The sequence below is a fragment of the Mobula hypostoma genome, chromosome 1 (genome assembly GCF_963921235.1).
Source record: "Mobula hypostoma chromosome 1, sMobHyp1.1, whole genome shotgun sequence".
Taxonomy (NCBI): Eukaryota; Metazoa; Chordata; class Chondrichthyes; order Myliobatiformes; family Myliobatidae; genus Mobula; species Mobula hypostoma.
The window spans coordinates 37,692,321-37,715,607 of NC_086097.1; the positions used below are offsets into that span (position 1 = coordinate 37,692,321).

At 38.3% G+C, this 23,287-nt stretch overlaps 2 protein-coding genes across 4 annotated transcripts in view; one reads left to right on the plus strand and one right to left on the minus strand.

The window, feature by feature from the left end:
• Window positions 1-659: 659 nt before the first annotated feature.
• Window positions 660-23,287, plus strand: part of dhrs7 (dehydrogenase/reductase (SDR family) member 7) — a 29,031-nt gene continuing 6,403 nt past the window's right edge. Inside the window, exons 1-8 of one of the 2 annotated variants that reach the window (XM_063046758.1) lie at window positions 660-741; window positions 3,259-3,393; window positions 12,938-13,090; window positions 14,396-14,502; window positions 16,859-17,098; window positions 19,548-19,670; window positions 20,079-20,294; window positions 22,048-22,123. In XM_063046758.1, coding sequence (XP_062902828.1) covers window positions 3,270-3,393; window positions 12,938-13,090; window positions 14,396-14,502; window positions 16,859-17,098; window positions 19,548-19,670; window positions 20,079-20,294; window positions 22,048-22,095 — 1,011 coding nt within the window. In that variant the 5' untranslated portion in view covers window positions 660-741; window positions 3,259-3,269 and the 3' untranslated portion in view covers window positions 22,096-22,123. Of the gene's footprint in view, window positions 742-3,258; window positions 3,394-12,937; window positions 13,091-14,395; window positions 14,503-16,858; window positions 17,099-19,547; window positions 19,671-20,078; window positions 20,295-21,247; window positions 21,383-22,047; window positions 22,124-23,287 lie in introns of those variants that run through there. The other variant, XM_063046750.1, reaches the window with a different exon arrangement.
• The window catches only part of pcnx4 (pecanex 4), a 55,098-nt gene continuing 34,777 nt past the window's right edge, over window positions 2,967-23,287 (minus strand). The window contains exon 13 of one of the 2 annotated variants that reach the window (XM_063046718.1): window positions 2,967-2,985. The gene's annotated coding sequence lies outside the window, so the exon portion shown is untranslated. Of the gene's footprint in view, window positions 2,986-20,762; window positions 21,382-23,287 lie in introns of those variants that run through there. The other variant, XM_063046727.1, reaches the window with a different exon arrangement.

The window sequence follows — 23,287 nt, forward strand, 5'->3', positions numbered from 1 at the left end:
TTTAGAATTTGTGATATTATTTCTAAAGCATTCATTGATGGTAATGAAATCTATTTGATTCCCTGTTCTATCTCCAGGGCTAATCCAAGAACACAATCTACGTGGATGGTTTTTATACCAAGTATTGGTGATCACTTGGCTGTTTCTGACACACCAATCAGTAAACCTTCCTCCATTTTCATTTTTCTCCCCTAATCCAAAGGGTCCTATGATGTTATCAACCCTTTCCTGTCCAACTTTGGTAATAAATGTTTGAAATGTTACTTCAAACAATTGAGTATGTCAAAAGTTATGGAAGTAACGAAATGTCTAAAATATTCCGCGGGTGTGTGTGTGTGTTTAGAATGCCGGAGCAGACTCGACGGGCCGAGTGGCTTAATTCTGCTCCTATGTCTTATGGGAGACGGAGACAGAGAGGCACGAAGATAATGTTTCAAGTTGATGACTTTTAGCCACTGAAATATGAACGCTGAATTGCCTTCATAAATATGCATTTCTCCCACAAAACCAAAATGAAATGAGACATCATTGCATATTGAGTAAATAGTGCTCAACTGTCTGCTCTCCCACAATGCCAGTGTTGGAAAAAGATTTAACCTTGCACGCACAGCGTTTTGCGAAAGGATGATTGAATCGGCAATCTGATGAACTGAATCGGTGGGAGATTTGTATCCGGAAATGATGTAATCGCCGCCCACGTACGTCTTCATCGAGCGGCGACTCCCCGACTCAGTCATATAGGTAAATTAGATAATATTGAACTGCGTTAATTATCTTACACATTTTCATAGCGAAGATTCAGTCTTAAACGAAAGCCAGCTCTTCGCCTTTATCCTTTATCCTTGTCTTAAGCCGACTGCACCAGCCTAATTTCCTCTTTTGGCCTCTCCCTTTAACCTGCTTCTCTATTCAAGTTTTTAGCAGCCCTAATGTCACCTAATGTGGTTTTGTTTCATAATATATAATTAGGTTACTGGGTTTATTCTAACATTTAAACAATGTTTCTACTCCTCTGAAAGTGCTTCTTTTATCAAAATTATCTCGTTTTATGATGATAGGTTGTTGACCTGAAATAATAACGCTGGTTCTCTCTCCATCAGTGCCGCCTGATGTGACGAATATTTTATCATTATTTTCTGTTTTACTTTAGATTTCCAGCATCTCCATATTTTGGTTTTTGGATTGGATTACACAGTTTATATTTGCTGCAATGTATTACTTTTAGCTTCAGTTACTCATTTCACAGTGCATATAAAAATAAGGGTACCTTTTTAAGGACTGTCTATAATATATGATCTGTCCTGATATTTTACAGCAATATAACACAGGAACTAGCCTTTTGACTGGCAATGTATATATTGCCTATGATGTCAATTTAAATTGCATGTAAGCTGTCTATATTCATCCATAATTTTCTGTTGAAGTGTCCGTCAAAATGCCTCTTAAACATTGGAGACACAGAATGCTGGATTTTGGAGCAACAAATAATCAGAAGAACTCAGCAGATTAATTTGCATTTGTGGAAGGAAAGGAATTATTGATGTTTTGAATCAAAACCCTTCATTGGGACTGAGTGGAGAAGCAAAATTGCAAGTATAAAAATGAAAAGGGGTGTGGTGAGAAAGGAAGCTTAGAAGACTGGAGGACCAAGGAGGGGCTGTGAGACTGAGCAGGGTGTGCCAGGTAGTGGAGGGAGCTGGGGTGTACTTGGCATACCAGTGCTGGGCTTTGATAAGTAACACTTGGTGTTCCTGTTGAGCTTCCTCCAGCAGCTGTCTCCAGACTTCGAACTCCCCTCTTCTCATCTTGCTCCATTTGTATCTCCATGTTTTATTTTCTTTCCCTGCCTGCCTTCATCAATTACTCATCTGTCTCCCGGCTCCTTTGGTTACCCATGCTATGAATAAAAAAACTTCTAAAACCACACGTGGTTTTATGATTATTGGCATTAGTAAAAACACAAAGGAGCTTTTTTAAACCACAAAAGGGGCTCTCAAGAGATTAACAAGAATAGGAAACATAGTCTAGATGGTTTGATATGTCCATTACTTAAAGATAAGTTACAGCTGTAATTTGTGTCAGTCTGCATTCATTGATTAACCTGCTGAATTTTCAATGGAGTTGCATGAGGTGACTTCATTACATTCATCAATGCACTGGGGAGGCTATGTAAGTGACTGGTACAGGTATACATGCTGATGATGCCATCATTAAAGTAACATTCAGCCAATGCTGAATTGGAATAGCTACTCATTTTGTAAAAGATTTATTTTTATGTAATCCCAAAGTATAACCCAGATATGATAATAGACAATTCTTGAGGTAAATATTTTTAAAAAAGGGAAACGTAAAATAGATTTCCTTTTATTGGAAATTGATTGATTTGATAACTACTGTTTTCAATGTAGTAAACAGTCTACATTGTTTGGTAGAGGTCTGCCACAATTAGCATTTAGACCTTGTGCTAAATTTCTATTGCACACATTCTTTGTAGTGAAATAATCCAGTTTGTGCAGTTTGAGTAGTACAAAGAAGATCGTACTAAGGATTGTACTGTTGTACTGGAGTTGAAACACAATGAAGCAGTGTTGGAACACAGGCAGATTTCTGCTTTCTGCTGAAATGGTGAAATGGTTGTCACTGCAGCCAGACCCACCGGGTAAATCTACAGAAGAATGTGTGAAAGGCAGAAGATTACCCTATTTGGGACGAGCCCGAGACCAGCTCTGCCAAGTTGGACTTGGCCAACCACGTCCCTGAAGCGAAGAGCACTCCGAACGGCTTCAGATGGAGTCCACTTCTTCCCCGTTGCCACACGGGGGGGGGGGGCGCTGTTCAAATAACAGTATCTTCAGATTCAGTGAGGGTCATGACCAACCTTGCTTTGGCGCATTTGAATTCTTCCACAAGACTTGCAATTGGTAATTCCAATTTGCTGTTCCCATACAGTCCAAACCTTCCTTAAAAATACTGGATTGCTTGTCACTTTAAAAGATAAATCATCAACAGCTCTAAAAGTTTTTGAAACAATAGTCATAAGTTCCAAACAGAAAAATGAGAAGAAAAAATATTAATAAATAATTATATTTGCATTCCTGACATAATTCCTGAGTTTGAGTAACCTAAGTTAATTTTTATACATATTTGAGTTATCTGATTTGTTAACACATTAACCTGTTTTTTTAACCTTACTTGTGAAAAACTAGAATTAAATTGAAAAATCATCCATTAAAGATTGATTTAATCACTTTTTTTCAGATATTAAAGCAATGGATCTCCAGTCAGCAGTGTGTTACTGTTTGGTGATTTATGTGATTATACAATTTATTCGGTTCTTCAGAGCTGATGCAGATTTCAGTTTGTTATGGGCTGAATATCTGGGAAGTAAACCAGGTAAAAAAAAAACTCAAACTTAATTCTCTTTTTCTTAAATTAATTAATCCAATCCACCAACAGGAAATTTTTCAGATTTGATTGAACTGCATTTTTAATAATTTATACCAATTGCCTGCACCTTCATTGATAAACTTCACACTGTTGCTCTAGTTAAGTAAATTAAATGAATATACTGAGCAATAAAGGTCATGAAGGTCCAAGTCTGAATGTTTGTTAATCTCAACTGGGATGAAACTAGAACAGCAATGAGAAGACTTAGTATATCTTGAATAAAATTGGACAACCACCTTGCTGTCAACATGTAGGCAAAAGGCATCTTTTATGCACATGTAGCAATTGTACTGAATCTTCATGTTACATTTTCCAGCCTTTTCCCTTTTGCTTGTCAGTTAATGGCATTAGTTACAAATCAGTCTTGCTAGTCAGTCACATCTGCATCATCATTCCACTCAGTAAGACCTGCTAGCTCCCAGTCATTCAATAGAGTGCTATGCTAAGTCTTTCTATCCAGAATCATTGAGTGTTCTAGCATAAATTTTATGTTAATAAGAATCTTCAAGGAAATTGGATATTGTGGAGCAAATCAAAACAGCAAATACTGGAAATAGTTGAAGAAAAAAAAAGTTGATGCTTAGAGTCATAGAACACTACAGCACTGAAACAGGTCCTTTGGCCCACCTAGTCTGTGCTGAACCATTAATCTGCCTAGTCCCATCAATTTGCACCCAGACTGCAGCCCTCAATACCTTATCATCCATGTACCTATCCAAATTTCTCTTAACTATTGAAATCAAATCACATCCACTACTTGTGCTGGCAGTTTTTTCTACAATCTCACCATTCTTTGAATGAATGAATTGCCTTTATTTCTTACATCATTCACATACATGAGTAAAAATCTTTATGTTCTTCTCCATCTAAACGTGCCATATGCAATTATAGTAATTTATAATAAACAGAACAGTCAATGTAATAAAGAGTACACTCAAATCAGTGTGAGTTCATCAGTCTGATGGCCTGGTGGAAGAAGTTGTCCCGGAGCCTGTTGGTTCTGGCTTTTATGCTGCGGTACCGCTTCCTGGATGGTAGCAGCTGAAATAGATTGTGGTTGGGATAACTTGGGTTCCCAATAATCCTACGGGCCCTTTTTACATACCTGTTCTTGTAAATGTTCTGAATCATGGGAAGTTCACAACTACAGATGTGTTGGGCTGTCCACACCACTCTCTGCAGAGTCCTACGATTAAGGGAGGTACAGTTCCCATACCAGGCAGTGATGCAGCCAGTCAGGATGCTCTCAATTATGCCCCTGTAGAAAGTTCTTAGGATTTGGGGGCCCATACCAAACTTCCTCAACCACTTGAGGTGAAAGAGGTGCCATTGTGCCTTTTTCACCACACAGCTGGTGTGTACAGACCACGTGAGGTCCTCGGTGATGTGGATGCCGAGGAACTTGAAGCAGTTTACCCTCTCAACCCCAGATCCAATGATGTCAATAGGAGTTAGCCCACCTCCATTCCTCCTGTATTTCACAACCAGATCCTTTGTTTTTGCGACATTAAGGGAGGGGTTGTTTTCTTGACACCACTGTTTCAGAGAGATGACTTCTTCCCTGTAGGCCACCTTGTTTGAGATAACCATATAACAATTACAGCATGGAAACAGGCCATCTTGGCCCTTCTAGTCCATGCTGAACTCTTACCCTATCCTAGTCCCATCGACTTGCACTCAGCCCATAACCCTCCATTTCTTTCTTGTCCATATATCTATCCAAGTTAATTTTAAATGACAACATAGAACCTGCCTCAACCACTTCTGCTGGAAGCTCATTCCACACAGCCACCACTCTCTGAGTAAAGCAGTTCCCCCTCATGTTACCCTTAAACTTTTGTCCTCTAACTCTCAACCCATGTCCTCGTTTGAATTTTCTGCACTCTCAATGGAAAAAGTCAAACCACGTCAACTATATCAATCCCCCTCATAATTTTAAACACCTCTATCAAGTCCCCCCTCAACCTTCTATGCTCCAAAGAATAAAGACCTAACTTGTTCAACCTTTCTCTGTAACTTAGGAGATGAAACCCAGGCAACGTTTTAGTAGACCTCTTCTGTACTCTCTCAATTTTATTGACATCTTTCCTATAATTCGGTGACCAGAACTGTACACAGTAAGGCTAATCAATGTAGTGTTGTCGGCAAATTTAAATAGCAGATTGGAGCTGTGGGTGGTGATACAGTCATGGGTATACAGAGAGTAAAGGAGGGGACTTAATACACAGCCCTGAGGGGCTCCTGTATTGAGAGTCAGAGGGTTGGAGGTGAGGGAGCCCACTCTTACAACCTGCTGGCAATCAGACTGGAAGTCCAGGATCCAGCTGCACAAGGCAGGGTCAAGGCCGAGGTCTCTGAGCTTCTTGTCGAGCCTGGATGGAACTATGGTGTTGAATGCTGAACTGTAGTTCAAGAACAGCGTTCCCACATAAGCCTCCTTCTTCTCCAGTTGTGTAAGGACAGTATGTAGAGCAGTGGCTATTGCGTCATCTGTCGAATGGTTGTGTTGGTAGGCAAATTGTAGGAGGTCCAGTCTGGGTGGTAGCAAGCTGCAGCTGTAATCCTTGACCAGCCTCTCAAAGCATTTGCTTATTATTGAGGTGAGTGCGACAGGATGCCAGTCATTCAGGCATGTCACCTTGGTCTTTTTTGGTACAGGGACAATGGTGGATACTTTGAAGCAGGAGGGCACTCTACACTGGGAGAGGGAGAGATTAAAAATGTCAGTAAACACACCTGCCAGTTGTGCTGCACATCCTGAGTACTCGCCCTGGGATGCCGTCTGGTCCTGCAGCCTTGTGACTATCCACTCGTTGGAAACATCTGCGTACCTCAGCCTCAGATGACCAGGTTGCAGGTTGTAGCGGTGGCTTTCCACGGAGGCTCAGAGTTAGCGACATCGAACCGAGCATAAAAACAATTGAGCTCATCTGGGAGAGAGGCCACGATGTTGGCAGCACCACAACGTTTGGCTTTGAAGTCTGCGATGGTATGCAGCCCTCGCCACAAGTCACGTGTGCTATTCGTTGTGAATCTTGACTCAGTCTTCTCCCTATATTGTTGTTTTTCAGCCTTGATAGCTTTGCTGCTTTTCTTGAGCTCTAGTTGATCGTCAACAATGTAAACTTCATGTTGTGTTGTAAGTGCTGCTTGCACAGAACTATTAAGTGAAGTTCTCCTCATTTTCCCTTAAACATTTCACCTTTAACCCTTAACCCATGACCTGTAGTTGTAGTTTTACCCAACCTCAGCAGAAAAAGCCTGCTTCCGTTTACCCTGTCTATGCCCCTCATAATTTTATATACCTCTATCAAATTTCCCCTCAGTCTTCTACAGTCCAGGGAATAAGGTCCTAACCTATTCAACCTTTCTCTAAAGGTTGTAAATATTCTCTGCACTCTTTCAAAATTATCAACATCTTTCCTGTAGGTAAGAATACTACAAATTAGGCCTCACCACTAGTGTCGTATACAATTTCAACCTAATATCCCAATTCCTTTAGTCAATACATTGATTTATGAAGGTCAATGTGTCAAAAGTCTTTGTTAGCCACTTTCAAGGAGTTATGGATCTATATTCCAAGACCCCTTTGTTCTACTGCACTCCTCACAGTGTACGGCCTACCCTGATGGCCTTCCCAAAGTACCTCACACTAGTCTACATTAAATTCCATATGCCATTTTTCAGCCCATTTTTCCAGCTAGTCCAGATCCCATTGCAAGCTTTGATAGTCTTCCCTGCTATCCACTACATCCCCAATCTTGGTAACATCTGCAAATTTGCTGATCAAATTTACTATATTATCGTCCAAATCGTTGATATAGATGACAAACAACAACAGACCTAGCACTGATCCCTGCTCACACCACTGGTCACAGCCCTTCAGAGAGGCAACCATATAGTACCACTCTCTGACTTCTCCCATGAAGCCAATGATTAATCCAATTTACTGTCTCATCTTGAATGCCAAGTAACTGAACCTTGGGATTCAAGGTTCTTTGGATTATTCTTCAACTTGTCTGCTGCAGCAACCTCGTGTCTTCTTTTAGGCCTCCTAATTTCCTTCATGAATGTTCTTTTGCATTTCTTATACTTCAGGTACCTCATTTGTTCCTGTCTTCCATACCTTCTATGCACCTCCTCATTTTTCTTAATCAGGGCTTCAACATCTCTTGAAAATGAAGGTTCCATAAACCCTGTTATCCTTTTATTCTTATAGGAACATGCAAACCCTGGTTTCTTCAAATTAAAGTCTTCCCATTTCCAAGTACAGCTTTGCCAGGTAAACAACCCATCCTGATCCACACTTGCCAGATCCTTTCTGATACAATCAAAATTGGCCTTTTTCCAATTTAGAATCTTAACCTGAGAACCAGACCTATCCTTTTACATAATTACTTTGAAACTAATGGCATTAAGATCACCAGATGCAAAGTGTTCTCCTACACAAACGTCTGCCACCTGCCCTGTCTCATTCCTAATAGGAGATCAAGTATCACACAATCTCTAGTTGGGATATCTACGTACTAATTAAGGAAACTTTCCTGAACACATTGAACAAACTGTTCCCCATTCAGCCCTTTTACAGTATGGAAGTCTGTGTCAATATATGGAAAGTTAAAATAACCTACTATCACAATCTTGTGTTTCTTGCAACAGTCTGCAATTTCTCTACAAATTTGCCTCTTTAAATTCTGCAGCTGTTGGGTGGTCTATAATATAATCCTATTTACATGGTCATATCTTTCTCATTCCTCAGTTCTACCCCTAAAGCCTCACTAGACAAGCTCTCCAGTTTGTCCTGATTGAACACTGCTGTGAAATTTTACTCTCTAGTATTGTCACCCTCCCCCTTTAGTCCTCCCAACTCAATCATATCTAAAACAACGGAATCCTGGAACACTGAGCTACCAGTCCCGTCTCTCCTACAACCAAGTCTCATTAATGGCTACTATGTCATAATTCCATGTATTGATCCATCCCCTGAGCTCACTTACCTTTCCTGCAATACTCCTTGCATTGAAATATGTGCAGCTCAGACGTTAGTCCCACCATGCTCAAACCTTTTGATTCCTGACGTTGTATGTAGGCTTAACATCTTTCTCCACATATACTCCACTATCTGATCTGGCACTCAGGTTCCCATTCCCCTGAAACTCTTGTTCAAACCCCCTTGTGCAGCACTAGCAAGCCTTCCCACTAGGATACTAGTCCCTTCTGTACGGGTCCCACCTTCCTTGAGTCTGAAGACCTCAGCTACATGTTAAACTGTATGATCTTCTTGTTTCTGGCCTCAGTAGTACGTGACTTGAGTAGCAATCCTGAATCTCAACCCTGAAGGTCCTTCCTTTAACTAAGCACCTAATTCCCTGAATTCACTTTGCAGAGCCTCGTCACCAATCCTATCCATGTCATTGGTACTGATGTGGACTACAACCTCTGGCTGCTCACCCTCCCATTTACAAACGCTGTGGACTCAATCTGAGATGGCCCTGACCCAGGCACCTGGGAGGCAACAAACCATTAGGGAATTTTGTTCTCATTCACATAGTCTCCTCTCTGTTCCTCTAACCAATGTCTCCTCTATCATATAACTTGCTTCTTCTCCTCCTTTTTCCTTTGAGCCACAAACCCAGACTCGGTGTCAGAGATCTCCAGGCTGTGGCTTCTCCCTCCCCCCAACAGTATCCAAAATGGTATACTAATTATTGAGGGGAACAGTTTTGTGTTAATGACTTTAGCTATGAAGAATGTCCACGTCATCTGCTCTGTGATGAATATTGTTGACTGTTGGAGAAATCTTGCTTAAAAAATACTGCTTTTTACTTGAAAAGATAATATCAACAGATATGGAAGCTTTTGCATAAATAGGCATGATTTCTGAACAGTGAATGAAAAGAAAAATAATGTATCTTTGTAGCAAGGAAATCAACTGTGAATTTTTCACGAACCACAAAGGGAGATCTTTCCTGATAGCTTACTGATAAGTAGACAACTTGCAAGCTACAGTCGCTGTAAAGTCTCTACAGTGCCAGAACTACACTGAAATGACCAAAATTGGCAACTCTGAACAGACTTGTTTGCTTCTGCGTCAAAAAGTATCAGATTTAGTTTGATAATAATGAAATTCAGCAAAATAACTACAAACATAAGAACACATTCCTGGAGTGGGAACGTTGTTACTCTTGTGGGAAAAAATAGAAAATAAAAGGAACTATCCTCAGTCATCTGAAATTCTAAGTCCAGCAGAACATTTCTTAACTAAAACCTTGAATCTGGGAGGCAACTTACAAAAAAAAAGTGACACTTACGGATTAATTTGTCCTGTTAAGATCATGAATGGCCTAAAAACCCAAGACTGATCCCACTGCATTTCAACATATCCAGGACAGAGAGGCAATCAGTGCTTGCTAGAAGGAAGTCCTTAAATGGGATTTGTTTTTTGATTCTTGACTTGATCCCAAACCAAACTTGCCTGTCTGCCTCTGACTGGCAAGAAGTCAAAATGACAAATAGAAAAACAAAAAAAAACTTGGTAGCAGATGGTACTACTTTACTTTACCTAAATTTTGAAACTTGGCAGAGAAATTTTCAGTCGCAACTGCATCTCCCAAGTGTGGGTAAAAAAAGATGCCAGAGATACTTCAAAGGCATAACCATTTTTTAAGGTGGTGACAAATCCAACTGCAGAGGGGTCTGCCTGTTTTGGAATAAGCAACAACATTTCAAGTCTTCTTCACCCCCCCCCCCCCAACCGTAGCTCGGTTCCCTTTGTGAATTGAAACTTCTGTGTGCATTCCTTTTTGGACTAATCAAGATATACTTCCTGGATTCAGTCACATGGCTGGAAATCTTTTCAGGTGATGAACTGTTTTGAGAGTTTGGTGATGAAGCACATCAACGCCTCCTTAGAGGCAACTTGGATCCACTCCCAATTTACCTATCATCACATAGGTCCACAACAAATGCCATTTCACTAGTTCTTCACTCAACCCTAGAACACCTAGACAGTGAAGACAGAGGATGCTTTTTATTGACTACAGCTTGACATTCAATACGATCATCCCCGCAAAACTAATTAATAAGCTTCAAGACCATGGCTTCAACACATAGAAAACCTACAGCACAATACAGGCCCTTTGGCCCACAAAGCTGTGCCAAACATGTCCTTACCTTAGAGCTACCTAGGCTTACCCATAGCCCTCTATTTTTCTAAGCTCCATGCTCCATGTATCCATACAGGAGTCTCTTAAAAGACACTGTTGCTTCCGCCTCCACCACCACCACCACCACCAGCAGCCCATTCCACACACCCACCACTCTCTGCATTAAAAAAAATTTACCCGACATCTTCTCAGTACCTACTTCCAAGCACCTTAAAACTATGCCCTCTCGTGCTAGCCATACCTGCTTGTGCAATTGAATCCTTAGTTTCTTTATTTGTAGACCCCAGTCAATTTGTGTTGGCAATAACATCTCCTTTATAATCTTCATCAGCACAGATGAACCACAAGGCCATATTTGAGTTTGCTGATGACACCACTGTCATAGGCTGAATCAAAGGTGACAAATCAGCAGATAGGAGGGAGATTGAAAATCTAGCTAAGTTGTGCCCTAACAACTACCTCACACTTGTTAAAAAAAAATCTAAGACCAAGCAGATGATTATTGACTTCAGGATAAGGGCCATGAGCCAGTCCTCATCAGGGGATCAAAGGTGGAGAGGGTCAACAACATTAAATTCCCTGGTGTTATCATTTCAGAAGACCTGTCCTGGGCCCAGCACTCAAGTGCAATTACTAAGAAGGCATGCCACCGCCTCGACTTCCTCAGAGGTTTGCTAAAATTCAGCATAACATTCTAAACCTTGAAATGTGAGATGGAGAGTACATTGACTTCTGCATCATGGCCTGGTATGGAAATACCAATGCTCTTAAATGGAAAAGCCTGCAAAAAATAGTGGATAGGGCCAGTCCATCATGGGTAAAGCCCTCCCCACCATTAAGCATATCTACATAGAGCGCTGTCCCAGGGAAGCAGTATCCATCATCAAGGACCCCCACCAACCAGGCCATCCTCTCCTCCTGCTGCTGCCATTGGAAGCTACAGGAGTCTCAGGACTCTCACCACCAGGTTCAGGAACAGTTTTTACCCCTCATGCATCAGACTCTTGAACCAGTGGAATAACTTCACTAAACCCGTCACTGAACTAGTTCCCTCATCTCAGGACTCATTTTCAAGTACTCTTTACCTCATGTTCTTGATATTTATTGTTTATTTATTTATTTTATATTTGCACAGTTTGTTGTCTTTTCTATATTGGTTGTTTGTCTGCCCTGTTGGGTTCAGTCTTTCATTGATATTATAGTTGTCGGACATACCAAGTATGTCCGCAAGCAAACGAACCCCAAGGTTGTATATTGTGACATATATGTACTTCGATGATAAATTAACTTTGGACTTTGAACTGTATGAGAATTTCCACTGAGTGGTAGGAATAGAAAAATGAGGCACTGCAAGACTAAAGCAGCCAATAGAATCATCAGAAATCATCTAAATATATTATAGGCCATCTTATCTTTTTCAATAGATTTATATTTGGAGTTCTATTTCCAGTATTGCTGAATGCTAAGTTTAACCCATTGTAAAAGAAGTATTTCAAATTGTTTGGAAGCCACAAGAAAGATAGTTATTTTCATCCGAGAAACACTGAAAGAGCACATTTGTAATGGTGTTTAGGGAAAAGAGGTAATAAAGAAAAAAGAGAAAAACACAAAAAGATGCCTATTATTGAATCAAACTGTGCAGAAACAGACTGTTTGGGCTCACTGAGTCCAAGTTGTCCATCAAGTATCTGTTTACATTAGTCATATTTTATTCTCCCTGCAGAGGTTCTGGCTACTGGAGTTGTGCCAGACAACTGGAGAATAGCTACAGTATTGGTATTTAAAATGAGATGAATGGGTAAAACAAATAATTATAAACTAGCTGGTTTAGCTCGGTGATGGACAAGTTTTTGGAAACCATTCAGGGATTAAAAAAATAAAATGTTCAGGGTTGTTTTCTTTGGAACAGAGGAGGATAAAGGGAGCCTTTCAGTGTATAGAATGAGGAGCAATAAGAAAAAAATATTTCCGTCAGCAGAGGGAAGAAGAAACAAAGGGCATAGAGTTAAAATATTTAGTAAAATCATTAAAAGGGAGATGAGGAATTTTATTTCTTTGACACATGCACAATGTGAGATTTCTTGTAGTTTTTTATCATTTATGTAAACTGACAGTGACTTTTTTTCTGCAAAATCCCCAATGAGCATATTTGAACACAGGCAAAGATGGTGGAGACCTGATGTAATGGATTTCTCCCCAATTTTCCAATCAAGAACACACATTCAAGATTCGGGCTAGCTTGAGGAATGTAATTATTAATGCATGAAACATGTTAATTTGTTAATTGTTTTGAAATGTAATAGCATAAATTTAATTTCTGACAGAAACCAAACTCTGTAAGAAAGTTGTATGGATAACAGGAGCCTCATCTGGAATTGGAGAGGAATTAGCATACCAACTAGCAAAATTAGGGGCTTCACTAGTACTCTCTTCAAGGAGAGAAGCTGAACTGCAACAAGTTAAACAAAACTGCCTTGGTAAGAAAAAATGTTTTGAATAACGATTGATATAAATTAATGGAAGAACACTTGGAAAATTAAGTTGTAAATTAATGTAGTAATGTGTTTTGCCAGCAGGTCACTTACCCTAATATTACTGGAAGAAAAAATACTGGAATCTATTAAGGAAGTGGTAATAGGCACTAAGCAAAATAGTAATAGGATTGGACAAAGAGCATGGTTTTAATGAAGAAAAAGCATGTTTGATAAATATGATGGAATTTTTGACATTTTAAGGCTAAACCAGATAACGTGTTATATTTGGACTTGCAGAAAGCCTACAGTGAGGTATCATGAATGAGATTATTAAAAGGTCATAGTATATGGTATTGGGCTAAGATAATTGAAAAGACTGAAGATAATAGGGATAATGGGTCATTTCTAGATTACAGGCTGTAACCAGTGGGCTGCCTCATGAATTGTGTTCATAGTCAGTGAAACTGATTTGAGTGAGGGGACCAGTGTAATCTATCCATATCTTCCCATATGCAATGCAAGTGGGATGTGAGGAGGATGCAAAAAAGGGGTGGGGGGGGGGGGGAAATCATATGAAATATGAAATCACCCAATTTGACGGGGGGAAAAAAGGGGAAGTATTTTTTAAACAGAGAGAGATTGAAAGCTGCATGTGTTTAGGACGCTCTTTAACTGGAGCACTGAGAACAAGCATTATACATTATTTTGGAGGTCTAGCAAGCATTCAGGTATCACGTGGTACTTTGGCCTATTATGTAATGCACTGTTGAGTGTTACGCATAGAGAATACGCTTGCAGTGGAGGTTATAGCAAAGATTCACAAGATTAATCCTTTGGGTTTCTTCTAGGCTGAGGGATTAGGTGCACTAACTCAAGTTTAGAAAGATGAGAGGTGACAGCTCAATAGACTTTTAAAAAAAAAGACATTAAGGGATCAAGAAAATAGCGATGAGGTTAAAGTACAGCTTGAACAGGTGGAATGGTGGCATATGGATGAGGGGCCAACTGTCCAACCCTACCTATTTCTTGTGTTCTGATGTGCTGCTCTGAACACCACCCTAACTATGCTCACTTTTTCCTCATCTTCTTCCAGTTCAATTGAAAGATCAATGCATCATGCTGCGAGAGACACAAGAGACTGCAGATGCTGCAATCTGGAGCAACAATCTGCCTATGTTCCACTAGCATGATAAATTGAATTTGTTTCTGTCTTTTTGGGTTCTGCCTTATCTTTTAGATTTGTGGTTTATTGCTTTACGATTGTTTTAATATTTTTTATGTGACTTATATATATGTTTCATTTTGTAGATTGTAGTGAATTACAAGAAGAGGATATTCTTGTTTTGTCACTAGACCTGAATGAATGCAGTACCCATGAGGCTGCAACAAAAAGAGTTATCCAGCAATTTGGTAAAGTATGTTCCTTAATGATTATCTGTTATTGATTTTTAGAGTTGTTATTCCTTCTTAAATGATTCATAAAGAGTAGAATGGGAAATGTTTCTTTACTTTAAAAAAGTCCAATCTGACCAGAAAGTTACTTCAATGTGTAATGTAATATACACAAGTGCAATGGAGAGGAATAAAGAGCTTATGTGTTGGACCAAGACCCTTCATCGAGACTTAAGGGATGCCAGAATAAGCAGGTGGGGGGAGTGGAAAGAGTACAAGCTAGAAGGTGCAGAGGAAAGTAGATGGATGGGAGAAGGTGGATGAAATTAGAAGCTGCGAGGTGAAAGGTAGAAAAGGTAAAGGGCTGAAGGAAAAAGAATCTGATAGGAAAGGAGAGTGGGTTGTGGTGGAAAGGGAAGGAGGGAGGTGATACATTAGTGAGGAGAAGAGAAGGGGTAAGAGGGGAGCCAGAATGCGAAATGGAAAAAGAGAGGAGGGGAGGGAGGGAGAAATACCAGAAGTTAGAGAAATCAATGTTCATGCCATCAGGTTGCAGGCTATCCAGATGGAATATTAAGTGTTGCTCCTTCAACCTGAGAGTAGAAGAGGTTGTGAACTGACATGTTGTAATGGGAAGGGGCTGTGGAATTAAAATGGTTGATCACTGGGAAATCCTGTCAAGCACCTTAGCTCCATCTACAGCAAGCAGGATTTTCTGATTCCAGCCATTTTAATTTGATTTTTAGATAGCAGATTCTACTTTGATTTAGCATCTCCCAATGACCTTTAAGTTGTTTCCCAACAAAGCAACAGGGACCATAATTAAAAAAATACTCTGCCACGATTTTTCAGCATTGTGGTACAGCCACCTGGTTTTTCTTGTGTTCTTTTGGTGAAACTAAGATAAGGTTTTAAAGTCACAGACGCATTTTTCAACATGAAAAGATATTGAAGGCAATTGGAATGTCCATAACTGTTCAGGCTTTTGCAGTTTATTTTATACCAAAGCAATTGATATCTCCACACCATTGCAACGTAGAACTGAGTCTTAAAAGTTGATTGGGCTTTTAACTTTTAGGCATTAGACAATGGCATTTATCTTCAGAGACTAACTGGAATCCAGTATGTGTCTTATCATTCAACATCCTTTGAAGAAGTAGTGAGATAAAAATAAAATTTTATAGCCCCATTAATATACACTGAAAAATCTTTCATATCTTTCCGTTATTTTGAATGTTTTCCATTCAAATTTATCTGCCTTTCAAATTGAGATACATTATGTATGATTCTCCATAAAGGATAAATAACTGATAATCTGAAAATCTAAACAAACTATTAGCAACTTTGGGGGGAAACAAAACTGACGTTCTGTGCTTAAATTTTCATGAGAACTTAAAAAAAGGAAACTAATAAGGACATAAACCATTTAATTCATTATTTATTTCAGATGAAGGGTTACATTTGATATTAGAATTTGTCTAGTTCCTCCATGCTGCTGATTGTACTATTGTTTATTTATGGCATCTGTGTGTTTAAAAAATTGTAATTGATAAATAATGCATCTTAAGTTGTGTATGCCATTTACCCATAGATTTATATATATTTATTTTTAAGTAGCAATCAGTACCAGCTGCCCTTAACCATGTGTAAATGGTACAATCTGAAATAATTATAACAATATTTACTTTTGTCTTTACTATTTTTTTCTGTCATTATAAACCCATCTAAATGTCAAGAATATGGACAAGACTATAGAGCAATACTGATAAGCAGTGATTCTGTGTATCATTTTTCAGTTACTTCAACAAATATTCAAATGACCTTAAAATTGTATCCACAATTTTATAGATGTTAGTTTAGTTTGTGCAGAATTGAAGAGAAAAATAAAATATATAGTTTTGGGACATTTGTCAATGCTGCACCTTGGTAAGGTTTGGTAAAAGTTGTCTTGCGCATGCAGAATAATATATTAAAAAAAGTATTAACTGTTTGTGATGACTGAGGTAAACTATAATACAAACTAGTGACCAATTGGTTAAAATAATTTTTTTAAACAATCACCTTAATTTCCCCTATTTCCCAATGTGAAGGCTAAATGAGAACCAGAACACATTTGACTTTTTGAGATTACCCTGCCAAGAAACTTTATTTCTCCATTTTAATTATCGTTGACATTTTCCAAATTTTTATATGTGCTAAGAAAAAGTTGTATATGGTAATCTGAATCATGGGCTGATTTCCTGGATCTCACTCAAAACAAGTAGAACGGTATAATTTGGTGATTACAGAAGACGCACGTTAGGATTTTTATGCTGAAACTATTGTTTAACCAAGAAATACTCAAACTTACTATTGCATATTATCTTTGATATTTTTCAGATCGACATTTTGGTCAATAATGCTGGACGTTCTCAGCGGTCCCTTTTTCTGGACACATGCTTTGATGTTTACAAAGCTATTATGAAACTAAACTTCTTTGGTACAGTGTCAATGACCAAGTGTGTTTTACCCTACATGGTTAAACAGGGGCAAGGACAGATAGTCACTGTCAGTAGTTTGGCTGGCCTGGCTGCAGCACCGGCTTCTACAGGATATGCAAGTAGTAAACATGCTCTTCAGGTAGTCGGTTTAACAGAGTTTGGTGATTATTTTGGGTATTACAATTTTAACAAATTGACTATTATTCTTCAGCAGTTAGTTTTTGAATGGTGTAGAGTTATTAATTTTGCATGAATCTTTAATTTAAGAACGTAACCTTTAAAAATGCTTGTAGTTTTGATAAAGAACTGAATGTATATAATTAAGGATAATTAAAATTGTATTATTAAAAAGTTAAATTTTAATTCAAATTCTGAACGTATTGCTCTATCAGCAAAAAGTAGTTGTCTCCCAAAAAAGGAAAAAAAGTATTCTTTTGTTTTTGTAAGATGCTGTGCATTGCATTGATAATGTCAGCAGAAACACAATGTATTTGCTCCATTATCAAGTACAAGCACAACTGTAAATCCTTGGAGATACTTGGATCTGATTTATTTTTGTTTACAGTAGCAAACTCTCTGCTGTTAAAGCACAAATTGATTTCAGCAAGGAAGTGCAATAGTCCTGTCAAGTTTATATCAGCACAATGTAAGAGCAATCCAGCGGATCCCACTGCTGCCCTCTTCCCAAAGCTCTACAAACTCTTTCAGCATTTATCCAACTCCTTCAGATAGTTGCCGTTCAGTATTTCTGGTGATGAATGCTCAGCCATGCCATTTTTCCTCATTTAAAAAGAAAAGTTTTTCATCATGTTGGTTTTGGTTCTTTTCCAGTCTTTTTCTTTCCATGTCATCTCTGTCAATGGGGCTAGTTTCTCTTTATCCTCTCTGCCTAAGGCTTTACGTTCTTATCTTCCCAGTTCTAAAGAAAACAATTACAGTTTCTCCGGTCCATCCATAACATTGAAGTCTATCACTAGAATTATTTCAGTGAAACTCTTCTCAACCCTGTCTAAAGCCTTGACATCGATAATAAAGTTTTGGCTGAGCCAGTGATCTGTAGAAATGCAATATAACCTTGTACTCTTATTGTTCAATTTATAAGGCATGCTATTATAACAACTCCTCAAACAGCCCCGTCACTTTCAATTCGTTATGTACTTATTCCCCAAGTCCCTTTTCTCCCACTTGTCCTTATTAGAATTATGCCTCCTTGTTTATAATAGCTTCTTCTCATTTTCCTACCAAAATGATACACTTTACATTTCTCAGCATTAATTTATCCATTTCTATCCGGCTGTCTAAATCCCCTTTAGGTTTAATTGCTGTCTCTTCCACAATTCACAATGCCTTTAAGTTTTCTGTCACTTGCAATTTGTAAATTGTGACCTGTACACTGAAATTTGAGAAAAGCAGTGGTACTAATATTGACCTCTGGGGAGCTCTACCATAAAGCCCTTGAAACTGCAAAACAACCTTGTACAACTCTTTTCTATTTTCTGTTATTGAGCCACCTTTTTCCTTATGGCACCACAGCCTCTTCTGTTCCATGGATTTCAGGATTGAAAACAAGCCCAGTACGTGGCACTTCATTCAATGCCTGTTGGATGTCCATATCTATCATTTCAACTGCATTTCTGACATGGACTCTTGTTACTTAATCTAAAAAATTATATTGAATCAGTCGGACACAACTTGCCTTTTTAATAAAAAGTCCACACTGGCTTACTTTGCTTAATCTCCACTTGTGCATATGATTACTAATTCTGCCCTTGACTATTGTTTCTAAACTTTCCCCACAATTAGGGTTAGGCCTACTTGATTGCTGTCAAGTGCTGGGTTTATCCCTGCACAAAATAAGGTTTAATGTTTGTATGTTCCAGTTCTTGGGCACCACCTCAAATCTGTAGATATTTGAAAGACTCTAACCAGGCCATTGTAGTTTTCTCCCTTATTTTCTTCAAAGATCTTGCATGCATTCCATCTGGACCAAGTAATTTATAAGCCCATTTGGAAACTTAATTGCATGATCCTTTCCTAAGACTCCAGTAGAAAATATAATATTTTCATTAATCACACATAAATTAAATCACTCAAGTATTTTTGTGCAAATATGTAGAACAGAATAGTACAGCACAGTACAGGCCCTTCAGCCCACAATGTTGTGCTGACCCTCAAACCCTGCCTCCCATATAAGCCCCCACCTTAAATTCCTCCATATACCTGTCTGGTAGTCTCTTAAACTTCACTAGTGTATCTGCCTCCACCACTGACTCAGGCAGTACATTCCACACATCAACCACTCTCTGAGTAAAAAACCGTCCTCTAATATCCCCCTTGAACTTCCCACCCCTTACCTTAAAGCCATGTCCTCTTGTATTGAGCAGTGGTGCCCTGGGGAAGAGGCGCTGGCTATCCACTCTATCTATTCCTCTTATTATCTTGTACACAAGATAAGATTTACAGTCTAGTAAAATTCTGGTAACTATACTCTTAAGTGCACCAACAGTAAAAATGAAAATAAAAATATTTTGATCGTTATATCATAAATGCAAAATGTTATGATCCCATTTATGTATTCTGTTTTCCAGGGATTTTTTAATTCTCTTCGACCAGAGCTTGCTAATTACCCAGGAATTGTAATCAGCATGGTTTGTCCAGGATTTGTCCACTCAAATATTGTGAAAAATGCTTTTACTGAAGAGATAAATAAGGTAAAACAGGTTATAGATGTACTGATCATGGGTAGTTGATGCTAGATAGTTTGAGGATCATCATTAATGTCCTATGAAAAGCCACAGTGGTAATAGGTTTACTGCATTAACCATTCTTTTAAATAAAACTCAGTGGTTACAATGTTCATGTTATTGAAAATACCGATGTAGTACAGGGTAACTGCAAAATACTAGGCAAGTAAGTATTATCTTGATTCAGGAACAGTAGATTAAAATAAAAAAACAAGGAAAACTGACAAAAATATCAGTTAGATACAGTTAAATGTTGTCTTTTGAATCCCCACTTTCATTTGAGACACTGATTAGTTGCCTGGCATGTTTAAATACTGTACAGGGAAATATGGATTATTCTACTGTATTTTTGCAGTGTTTTTATGCTTTCTTTAGACTACAACTAAGAGTTCAGAACAAACCTGCAAAATGCCAACAGCCCGTTGTGCTCGACTGATATTAGTTGGAATGGCAAACGAATTAAAGGAGATGTGGATTTCAGAGCAGCCATTGCTGCTTTATGTTTACCTGTGGCAGTACACTCCAACCTGGGCCTGGCTGGTAGCTGACAAGGTGTCAGTAAAGAGAATTAAGAATTTGAAAAGTGGATTGGTAGGTATAATTTACTATAATTAATCAATGTATTTTGACAATTCCTTTTTATTAAGAAACTATCAGTAGAGTTTATCAGCTCTTTAGTAGCATAGCATGGTAAGGCTCAGAGTTAAAATCAGAAGACATTAATAAGAATTTTTAATAATGAAAAAGAAATTTAAATCTTGAAAAGGACCTTTACTCCATTTTTTTCCCCAAGTCTCTGTAGTGTTCTGTGGCAGAATTAACAATTAGGCTATTTTGCAAATCACAATATCTGCTCCCATCCTTTCATCATCTGATTATATAACAAAGATCTGTCTTTAGGTGAATCTATACTCCTGATGAAATAGCTATCCACTCTAGTCCCTGCCACATGGTCCCTTTCCTATATTAGGTTAAGTGTTTTGAAGAGCCTTATTTTATATGGAAGACTAACTAAATCTATTTCAATGCAAAGATTTTATTGGTATAATAGTACATGTTGTCAACAATATTCAGTATCTGCATTAGAGGTACATTGGATAATATAAAGAATACCTTTCTGAAAAACAAATTATTAAATGGTCGACAGTGGTATAACTATTACAATTTATTATTGGTGTCCCCCACTTCAAATAATTTCAAATGTATTGATTGTATGATGCAAAAGCCAAGTGCCCTAATTGTGAATTCATAGTTTCTTGTAAATATCACAGAATCTGAATTGGGCTCATTATCACTGGGATTAGTTGTTTTACAGCACCAGTACAGTGCAAAGCATAAGTTACTGTTACAAAAAATAGTCCATAAGAGGAAGAATATTCATGGGTTCATGGACTAATCAGAATTCTGATGATGGCGGTGAAGTTGTTTTCCCTAAAATACTGAGTATGGGGCTTGAGGCTCTTCTACCTCTTTGCTGATGGTAGAAACGAGAAGAGGGCATGTCCTGGATGATTAAGGTCTTTAATAGTGAATATCACTTTCAGGCACTGCCTCTTGGAGATGTCCTCGATGGTGGGGATGAAGCCGTGTTAGTCTACAACCTCCGCTGCAGCCTCTTTTGACCCTGCACATTAGTCTCCATACCAGGTGGTGATGCACCCAGTCAGAATGTTGAAATCTGATGACATACCAAATCTCCTCAATTAATGAAGTAGAGCCGCTGGCATGACTTTTTCATGATTGCAGCAATCGCAGTCTTTTGGATTATGTAATATCTTACGGAACTCAGCAAAATATTTAACAATGAATTCAGTAAATTTTAACATAACATTTCAAGATGACTTTAAAAGTGAGTAATCTTACACTGGCCAAATATTAAATCCATGTTGAAAGCAGGTAAGCTGATCTCTACATAACTCTAGATTATTGTGAACAATAACATTTTCCATTTAATTTTAAACTAAAAATGGGAAATGCTGTAAACACTCAAGCAGCACTGTAGAAAGAGAAACACGATTAATATTTTCGTCCTGAAATGTTAACTGTGTTTCTCTTTCCACAGTTGCTGTTTGGTCTGTTCAGTATTTCTAGCATTTTTGATAATTGCCCTTCAAATACCAATTAATAGCAGATATATTCGTGGCACTAAATGGATTCTGCTCTGCTTAACAGCACGGTAATAAACTACAATATAATTAGAATATTCATGATGTGGTGTATCCTCAAATAATCTAAGCATGCCAAAGTAGATTTTATAATGCCAGTGAGATTTGCCTACATCACAATAGTATGAACAGCTTGTTCTTTTCTGACAATTTTTTGTTGGCAATTTTTCATGATTAAGGATGCTGATGCCACATATTTTGGAAAGAAAAAGGTTAAAGCAACTTGAAGCTATGGCTATTTTGCTTTATTTGAAGGTAATGCATGTTTTGCTTATTAGTTTTATTGTTTACTTTGCATAATGTCATTTATTAAGTTATTTACATTAGGTAAATTCTGTAATGCTTTTTGTATTCTCGACACAATTTAAGAATGTGAAAGGTACTATGCAAATTTTAAACATGAGAAATTCTGCAGATGTTGGAAATCCAAAGCAACACATAAAATGCTGGAGGAACTCAAGTCAGGCAGCATCAATGGAAATGAATAATTGAGACCCTTCTTCAGGAATGGAAAGAAAAGGGGAAAACACCAGAATAAAAACGTGTTGGGGTGGGGGACGAGAAGAGAGAGGGAAGCAAATGTATAAATCTGTGATTTATGTTACCCAAATTTGTGACGTTGTTAATGTTTTGTCAGATTAAGCTATCAGAAATGAAGCTAACCACAAAATTTTTCCCCCCCTATTCAATTGAATTTTTTTCAGTACCTATTCTTGTAGTGCCAGGACCTCTAAAATAACTAGATTAACCAGTTTGTTTCTGCTGGGGGCCACTCAGGAATTGGTTTACATTCAAATCTCTGATGAACCTAACCCTAGCAGTATGTAAATAGGCAAACATGTTTTGTGGCACTGAGGGATACTAAGCAGATCAGACCCAAGCTTAATGCAGCCTGGGTACAGAAAGAGGTTCATTGAGTATAGCAAGAGAAATGATGTCATTCAGTTGTTGTCATTAACTTCTGGTTTGATATAATTACAATACATTAAGACTCAAGATCCAGATGGGCATTCAGGATATGGGTTACTAGTCTTCATATATGAATGAATTAGCTTCTTCAGAAAACACAGGCAAGGAAGTAAATGTTAAGTACTGTTAAGCTACTTTCTCTTCTCTGAAGACGTCATTGATGTGGAAGTGCTGAAAATCATCCAGGACACTTGAGTAGAAATGTTGGCAGATCAACCAAGTTTAACTTTGCGGTATTTAGTTGACTTAAAAAAAGCAAGCACTTATGCCTGTGCTTTCTTAACATACATCACTGTTTCCTTTTCTCACACGGCAAACCTGCACACTACCAACAACTCCTCACCCTGCCTCCTCCCTTCCTGAGCACTACTTGATCACTTTAGACTTCATTTCAGACATGTTGCAACCATGTCAGAAGGGTCAAAATCTATGTGTTTGTAAATGCATGCC